Genomic DNA, 9176 nt, shown 5'->3' with positions numbered 1-9176 from the left:
TGAGAGAGGCAGGAGGAGAGAGAAAGCGCGCGAGCGAGAGGAACGACGCCATCAACAGCAACCCCAACCCCAAGCGGCGCGAGAACCCACCCCCATCCTCCCCCCGATCCCCAATTCGCCTCACCATGGACCACCACCACCAGCAGGGGCAGCCGCCGTCGCCGGCGGACGCCAACTCGAAGCCGCCGACGCCGTCGAGCACGCCCGCCTCGCGCCACGGCTCTGGCTCGGCGCCCTCCTGGCCGCCCTCCTCCACCGAGGGCGCCCCGGCGCGCGGGCCGGCGTCCTCCTCCGCCTCGTCCGCGGCACCCGCCACGCCGGCCTCCCGCACCGTCTACAGCGACCGCTTCATCCCCAGCCGCACCGGATCCAACCTCGCGCTCTTCGACCTCGCCCCGGCCCCCTCCTCCTCCGCCTCCGGATCTGCCGCTCCCCCCTCACCCTACTGCGCGCTCCTCCGCGCGGCGCTCTTCGGGCCCGACACGCCCGACCGCCTCGCCTCCTCCGCCGGGGCCTCCTCCTCCTCCGCGGCCTCCCCCGTCGGCTCCCCCGCCGGCGGCAACATATTCCGCTTCAAGGCCGAGGTGCCGAGGAACGCCAAGCGGGCGCTCTTCGCCGGCGGGGACGACCAGGACCTGCTCTTCCCCGGCATCTTCACCCCCAAGGGCTCCGGCCCCAGGAAGATCCCCAGGTCGCCCTACAAGGTTGGTCGATTACTTCCGATTTCATGGTTTCTTCTTGATTTGCTTTCTTGGTGTGGGGAATTCCTCTTTATCTTCTTCTTTCGTCGCCAAAGATTCCATCTTTCCTCATGATTTTCCTGTACAAAGAGAGAATCTCACGGGAATGTGATTCTCCTGCCTGCTGCTTCTGCCAGGTGCTGGATGCGCCCGCATTGCAGGACGACTTCTACCTCAACCTCGTGGATTGGTCTTCGCACAATGTCCTCTCGGTCGGATTGGGGAATTGCGTCTACCTGTGGAATGCATGCAGCAGCAAGGTATCAATGTCATCCTCGCACGATTTCTTTTCTGAGAATTGAAGAGAGAGATCCTAATAAACAAGTTTATCACTCCGCAGGTCACCAAGCTCTGCGATTTGGGGGCGGACGACACCGTTTGTTCCGTGAGTTGGGCGCAGCGTGGCACCCACCTGGCTGTAGGGACTAACCAAGGCACCGTCCAGGTTTTCATCTTGCTCCCATCTGAAATTGATCAAATGACATGTTCAGGATCTGTCAAAGTTTAGGATGACACTTTAATTTACTTTTGCCGAAAGCTTCAATTCAGACACAAAATAATACAGTAGTAAGCCTTGCATTGTGGAAACGACATCAAAGTAAGATTGTGAGAGTTTCAGAATTTTGCAATACTACCACAGCTCACCAGCAGGCCTTGCATTGTGGTACTTTCATCAGGGGTTACTTAGTTGATGATACTATTTCTTCCTGGTTATACCCATTTCTTCTAAAAAAAATCATGACCAATGCGTCAAGTCAGTGCTGCGCACATACCACCAATGGATGAGGGAAACGATAAAGTTTTGTAAATAACCTGAACTAATGTAAACATCATCTTTATCGATGTGTACTTTTAGCCCATAGTATTTCGGTTGGTAAAACTTAGTAATCCTGTTGATGTTTGGTATTGGTATAACAATTTGACATTCCAAGGGTGTCTAAATTCTGAATTCCTGATTATCATCTTCGATGTTATCTTATTTAGATATGGGATGCAACACGCTGTAAAAGAATGAGAACCATGGAAAGCCATCGCATGCGAGTAGGTGCTCTTGCATGGAACTCTTCATTGCTTTCTTCTGGCAGTCGTGACAAGAACATCCTTCATCATGATCTCCGTGCTCCGGAGGACTATGTTAGCAAACTCACCGGGCATAAATCTGAGGTAATATTCCCCTGACTATTCATATAATATGGCATGTTATGTACATCATTACAATCTTTTACTAGTCTGTCCAACGTTTGGATCACCATATTGGCCCTCCATTTTGCAATTCCAAATAATTTATAATTTACTTACGAATTTCTGAACTTCTCAGGTCTGTGGGCTCAAGTGGTCTTATGATAACCGTCAGCTTGCATCTGGTGGAAACGACAACAAAGTAAGATTCATATCCATAAGTTTCCATCACAGTAAAGTGCATGGCATATGATGTTCAGGATCTGGTCTTCTTTTGCTCATGCTATTTTTTTCTTTCTTTTACCAGCTTTTTGTTTGGAATCAACATTCAGTACAGCCAGTGCTGAAGTATACTGAGCACACAGCAGCTGTGAAAGCTATTGCCTGGTCACCTCATCTACACGGCCTTCTTGCATCTGGTGGTGGAACTGCAGATAGGTGCATAAGATTTTGGAATACGACCACAAATACACACTTGAGTTCCATGGATACAGGGAGTCAGGTAATAATCTAGCTATCTAGTTTATCTATCAGCTACATGCAGCCCTTGTTTGTGTTTTTGAATTAAATTGATTTCTTATTTGCACTTCCAAATTTCAAGTATAATCATATCTACTCTTAAGCCGGATAACTCTCAGAACCTTTTAGCACCGTTACTGACTGAATACTTCAGTCATACCAATTCACTAGTTTTCCTGCAAAAATCAGAAAAGATCAAGACTGGCTGAGCTCTGTTGTACAAAAACTGAAGTTTTGGATCACCTATACAGCTCTAATATAATGCAACCGAAGTCCTTATAGTCCCATCCTTCTAGAAAGCACCAAATTTATATCAAAATGGCATCATGGATTCCTTTTGGAAACAGTCTATGGACATTTTAATTGCTATGTTTTTGTAGCTGTAGATAAAATTGATTCTTGTAGTTGTCATGTTAGAGACCTGCACAGATATCATGTGTTCTGAAGGCATGGGATTGCTTATGTAGAATTGTGGAAGGGGTAGATTTAAAAACATGCTGCTCTTCACATGTACTGATTATGCTAAATGTCTTAACAGGTCTGTAATCTTGTGTGGTCAAAGAATGTGAATGAGCTTGTTAGCACACACGGATACTCCCAGAATCAGATAATAGTGTGGCGGTATCCAACGATGTCAAAGGTATGCCACAAGCTTACACTGTAGCTCATTTATACCATACTGTCTCTCGTTTGTTATTAATTGTGTCCATTCTCTCTATTTGTATAGCTTGCCACGTTGACAGGACATACATTCAGAGTATTATATTTAGCCATCTCCCCTGATGGACAGGTGAAATACTCCCTCTTTGATCCCTATATATGCTATGGACCTGACATTTTGTTTTAGTTCTGTTCTTCTGTTAGAGGTGTCTAGTGTAATTTGTTCTCACTGTTCTTTTTTCTTGTCAATATCGACATCAACAGACAATTGTTACTGGTGCTGGTGACGAGACGCTCCGGTTTTGGAACGTGTTTCCGTCTCCCAAGTCCCAGGTACTTGCTTGATGTTTGAAAATATGGTTTTCCTGTCTATATAACTCCACTTCAGGCGGCGTTCCTCTAACTGCTTTCCTTTTTCCTATTATATACAGAGTTCTGACAGCTTAAGTAGCATTGGAGCGACATCATTTGTTAGGAGCTACATCCGGTGACTCGACGAAATGTAGTTTCGTCGAGCTTGTAAGTTATTGCGGCAAGTGCTGATCGTCATCAGCACCATTCAATTCCCACACGACCTCCTTCTGTCCATCTGCCGCCGAAGCCAGCACCATTTTAGAGATTGCACGGCAGGGGATGATTGACTGGCTGGCTTGCGCGGATCCGATCCCCTCTCCCGCGCTGGAAGCGGCGCATATCTATTGTTGTAGGAGCGAAGGCGGGAGATGTTCATGTCAGAGAAGCATGGGCTATACAGCCAGCCACACTCCCTCCTCCAGTTTATGTTCCCCATTGGAACTGCCCTGCGAACCAAACTGTTCCTTAACATTTACTCACTCATGAAGCCCTTTTGATTTCATTCGTTATGTTGTTTAGCGGGAAATTCCTCTTGTTTTAGCAACTGAGAAATCTGTTGGCGTGTCGATTATGCGCTTGACTGATGATATGCAAGCTGTAGCTCTATTCAGAACATCATGAAATTCAGAACTGGACCTCGCTGGCCTGTGTCAAGGCCTGTGGAGGAATTCAGAATTTGGCCATGTCCTCTGATGGATGCAGTGGGTTAAAATTATCTGTCTGGGTGAAAATCCACATGTTGATCATCCGATTTTTTCAAGTACAGCCTAGCGGTGGCAGTCACTGTTGTGTCCGTGAATGTGAGAGTGATTGGTTTTGGTTGGACGTCGCGATCGGACAGTGCATGACAGCCTCTCGCTCTTGAATGAAGAGGCAAATAAAAGATGGGGTTATCCGGTTAGCAGCAGCTAAGGTCCCCTCCCCTGCCCGTCAAAAAAAAAAAACACACCAGTACCTATCTATTCTGAGGTTCTCCACCTGGTGTAGTCGCAAGTTGGAGCACATCAGCACAGTGCACAACTAAGAGCATAAGATGTAAATTTGGAGATGTAAAACAGAAATATGTAAAAAATTACATCTTCAAAAAATGCCTTTTGCATATAAAAAGGGGGCAAACTCCAATAGATGATGCAAAATGGAGATGTACAAGAGCAACTTTAATAGAAGATGCAAACTAGAGATGTAAAACCAGTCGCGGCTGCGCGGATGTTGTTCAGCTGCTGTACACCCGTACAAATTGAAATAAAACACAACTTAAAAGTTCCGCATGTCAACAATATCAGATTATTATATAATTCATCAAATCCACAAGATCAACTGCAATACACATATAACATAGTTGTATATGCGGCAATTTGCTTCAAAGATCACCGGTGGTGCTTCCCCATTTGCTAACTTGGCAAAAAGAGGTGACCGGTCGAGCACGTTGATGTTTTTTTGAAGAACCGGAGCATGTTGATGTCATTGCAAGATCCAGGTATCCCATAATATGAATGCCAAAACCATGTTTCTTGATCGGCAACAACCTCAAGAATGATAGTGACATCTTTCCCACGACCCTTGAACTGTCCATGCAATGCTATTGGGCAATTTCTCCATTTCCAATGCATATGCAATCGAAGGACCCTACATGGAAACTCACGAGCTTTGTTCATCTCCAACAACCACTGAGTGTCCTGAGCATTGGGTGCTCTCAAGTACTCTGCACTAAACACTTCTACCATAGTCTTTGCAAATTGTTTCACATAGAAAATAGAAGTGCTCTCTGCCATCGCCAAGTTGTCATCAATGTAGTCTGCCGGAACACCGTAGGCCATCATGCGCAAAGCGCCAGTGACCTTCTGTTCGGTGCTATGTCCAAGCAACCCTGCACAATTCCTCCTCTGCTCGAAGCATCGATCATGCCGCTTCACAGAATTGTAAATGTGGATGAACAAGTCTTTGGACATTCTGAACCGGCGTAGGAAGTACCTCTCCGAAAAATCGGGTGCTGAAGCAAAATAGTTGCGCATCAACCTCTTGTGCGCCTCAATCCATTCTCTCCAAATGAACGCACAACCATACATGGAACCGCTGTGCTTCGGCTTCTTCCCTTTGTGCATCGCCACTAGCATAGCAATGTCCTCTTCTTTGTTCAAATCAAATTCCTCATTCGATGAGGAATCATCCATGAAAGAGGAGTCACACGAGCTCATCTACAATGCGGAAAATCACCGTCAAACTAACTGTCCAACCCCAATAAAAAACCTGTCAAGTTTCATCGTTTCTTTACCTTGGGGAATTTCATCGAACACCTTGCTTGCGGGGTGGACGAAATGGGCCGGTTGTGGGCCGGGCAGCCGTTTGGCGGCGGCGGCGATGGCTCGACAGAGAAGAAGGCGGGAGCTCGGCGCTGCGGCTGGCCGATTTCGCGTGGCCGGAAGAACGACTGAGGTGGGCGGCAGTCGGGCGGGCGATGTGGCGCGCCTCCCCTACCTTCGGCGGGGAGGGGGGGTGTCTTGGCTAGGAAGAAGCCTAGCCCATCCACGACCCTGCCGTGGAAGGCATTTAGGCCATCTGGACCGCCATAGATGGTTCGATTCGGCGGCAGCCGAAAGTGAATCGATGTCTGTGGGAGGCGGGCCGGCAAGGCAGGCGGCAGGGGACAGGGGGGCGAAGTCGCGGCGGGCCCGGCGGCCGTCGGGCGGCGGTGTCGATTTTGTGCGGATTCGACCGACGATGGAGTTGGGCGGGCGGCGGGCGATGCGTGGAAGGGAACGGAAGGTGGTTGGCGCGCGGCTGCTCTTTTTACATCTTCAGTCGGCAGAGATGCAAATTTGCACCGCGAGGTGAAGATGTAATTTTTTTTTGCGTCTACATCATCTGTTAGAGAGGTGTTTTTGAGTCTCAGAGATGCAAAAGATAGTTATTTTTGCATATAAATCTTCTATTGAAGATGCTGCTCTATCAGTGATATTCCATGGCCATTGCAAAGGAAGATGGTGTATGATTGGGTCACTGAAGAAGTAGCACAGGGACACTTGTCTCTTGTCCCAGTGACCATTCATCAAGTATGTACGTGGCCTCGTCGATCGAAAGGTGCTAACTGACTGAACCAGCCGTGACTCCACTCCACCATCATGAAACATGGTTTTCGACGAACAGTTGCGAACCGAAACCATCGTGTCGTCTCGTCAGCAAGACACTCATGGGACGCAGCAAGACTGCTTTCTTTCTTACACGATTACGACAACAAAAGCAACTCGTGCACCAGCACGAACCGTGTTGTCACCACTGTTTTGATAACCGAACGAAATTTCGCTATCTCGCCCGGTTACCACGTTTATCGCCCCCCTCGAGAAACACTCGTACCGGGCAGAAAATCTCGAAAGTTTTGAAAATTTTGAATTCAAACGCTCAGCGTATAGTTAAATATAGGCCATCTCTTCTACTTTAATGTTAGTGGTCGTGGCCTAGTGGCAACGCCAGCCTTTCCTCAGCGCGTCGCGGGTTCGAATCTTGACACACGCTTTTAAATTTCTTTTTGATATGCAAAAGTTAAAAAAAGCTAGAAATTTGTTGCAGTGGCCAGGGGTCGAACTCACGACCTTTTACCATGGGGCAGTTTTGCTCGAACAGCCACTACGCCAGGAGCAGATACATGATAACTTTGGAAGTTAAAGTACTATCTATATATACTTTAAAAAATTTGAATTCAAAATTTAATTTCAAATTTCGTCCGATTTTTTTTCGGTATTTCGCGGTTACGATGGTAACCGCAAATTCTGGTGCCCCTCGAGAAAAAAATGTCCCCTTGGGATCCAAAACCTTGGTTGTCACTTGACTAACAACCAAAGCAGGTTGCGTTGATGGCTCGACTCTCTCTCTCTCTCTTTTTTTTTTTGAGATAGCGAACCACCCATGCCAAGCGGTTCGTTGATGGCTCGACTCAATGTGGTATTTTACATATGGCCCTTTTAGTGTTGTCTCTTGTATCGGCGGTGACAACTTCGGTGTTGTGCTCCTCTCTCTAATCTATTAATGGATACAATGCATCTCTCCTGCATGGTTCGGGAGAAAAAATTCGGTCTCTTTCCCTTGACTGAGAATGGAACTGGTTGTCCAACTCCAACCAAATGTGTGATGGAAACTCTGTTACTTTCCTCTTTCTTTTAACCTCCTACCATCTATTTGTGGTGACCCTTTATCAAATATATGTGGCCACTATGAAACACGCTAACTCAGAAATCTCCATGAAACATGGTTTTCGACGAACAGTTGCAAAGCCATCGTTTCGTCAACAAGAAACTCATGCAGTGCCAAGACTGCTTTTGTATGCCAGTGAGACACAAGCAATTGACGCAAACAGTACGTCTTATCACCGAACAACTAACCAAAGCAAACGGACCATCATGAACGGCAGGACAATCACAAGATGACAATCAGAAAAGGATGAATATCTGCAGTGGGTCTTCTCTCTGGACCGCCGTGATGGGCCGCGGCGGGCGTCGAGGCCTACTGATTGTTATGTGCGCAGAGTAACGTTGAAGCCCACGGCTACAGGGAAATGTGGGTGGATAATGGGTGTAGGTGAACCAACCAGGCGATGGGGATCGGCAATTTGGCACCCTTCTTCTTCTTCCTCCTCTTCTACGCAATTTGGCACCAATGCCTCTCTCTCTCTCTCTCTCTCTCTCTCTCTCTCTCTCTCTCTCTCTCTCTCTCTCCCCCCCTCTCTCTCTCTCTCACAACAACCGAGGAATCATTTCCCTCCTACGCCATTTTCCGCTGCTCGTCGCCGTCGACACATACTTCCAATACAGTGCTACATACGTCCATCGTCCACATGCAAGATGCTGAATTGATCCGTAAGCTAAAGGACCCGGCCGGGCTTGCTTCAGAGTTCAGACGGTAGCTAACAAAACAAAACTATACGCGTTGCAATGAGTCTGTAGATTAATGCACAGTTAGTTTCATGCCTACGTGTGAAGCACGCCACAATCTTTTACATGAAGTTTGTACTACGATAATAGGTTTCTAGAGACCACACTGCACACAACATGGTGCAATTTGTCAACTCCAGACAACGTGTCTAGCGCAATTCGTCAAAGCAGGCGATCACACTTTCCTACCGGGCTATGATCATCTGATCATTTCGGTGAAGGAACAACCTGCAAGCAACCCTGCAGTACCACAGCAATCTACGTAGCTAGCTAGCTAAGCTAGCACCACATGGTGAGCTAGCAAGCAAGAACAAGTTGCCCTACCAAATCGAGATGTAGATGGAGGTCGGTATACGCCGCGTCCCTCTCCATTGTCTCTTTGGGCTTCCCCTTTGAAGTAGCAGAAGCATTCTGTTGCTTTTCCTAAAGCTTCATGATCAGGTTGTCCTACCACCCTACGTGCTACGCCGCCGCACTGTCCGTTTCCGGTTCCGGGACCTGGAAAGAAGCGCGTGAGTGTGATGATGTGAATATGATGATGCTCCTTTTCGATTTCCTAGCCGTGCAAATGCTGTTAGAGTTATATTAATATTGTCTTTTGGCCTTTTGCATTCTAGTCTATTGACATCCTCTTGTAGCCTTTTGACATCCTCATGTATGTGTATATATATTGGCTTTGACCTTCTAATAATACAAGTTGTTCTCCTCTCAATATGGTATTAGAGCTCTAGGTTTTTTTTTCCAATCTTCCACCGGCCCGTTCTGCTCCTCCGCTCCTGCGGGCGTCCACACATCGATCCAT

General features: G+C 47.3%; 1 protein-coding gene across 1 annotated transcript; it reads left to right on the top strand.

Moving 5' to 3' along the window:
* Positions 1-4169, top strand: LOC125511453 (protein FIZZY-RELATED 2-like). The gene is made up of 10 exons (XM_048676834.1): positions 1-704; positions 878-1000; positions 1081-1185; positions 1725-1904; positions 2059-2121; positions 2227-2421; positions 2977-3078; positions 3166-3228; positions 3363-3431; positions 3530-4169. Exons 1-10 carry the CDS (start codon positions 126-128, stop codon positions 3587-3589), a joined length of 1539 nt encoding a protein of 512 aa, XP_048532791.1. The 5' UTR covers positions 1-125; the 3' UTR covers positions 3590-4169.
* Positions 4170-9176: the final 5007 nt, after the last annotated feature.

This window comes from Triticum urartu, chromosome 5, assembly GCF_003073215.2.
Source record: "Triticum urartu cultivar G1812 chromosome 5, Tu2.1, whole genome shotgun sequence".
Classification (NCBI taxonomy): Eukaryota; Viridiplantae; Streptophyta; class Magnoliopsida; order Poales; family Poaceae; genus Triticum; species Triticum urartu.
This window is presented reverse-complemented; position numbering and strand designations above follow the sequence as displayed.

Coding starts and splice junctions, on each gene's coding strand:
- LOC125511453 (XM_048676834.1), top strand. CDS start 126: ATGGACCACCACCACCAGCAGGGGCAGCCGCCGTCGCCGGCGGACGCC. Junction 2,422..2,976: donor CCATGGATACAGGGAGTCAG/GTAATAATCTAG, acceptor ATGTCTTAACAG/GTCTGTAATCTTGTGTGGTC. Junction 3,432..3,529: donor TTCCGTCTCCCAAGTCCCAG/GTACTTGCTTGA, acceptor TATTATATACAG/AGTTCTGACAGCTTAAGTAG.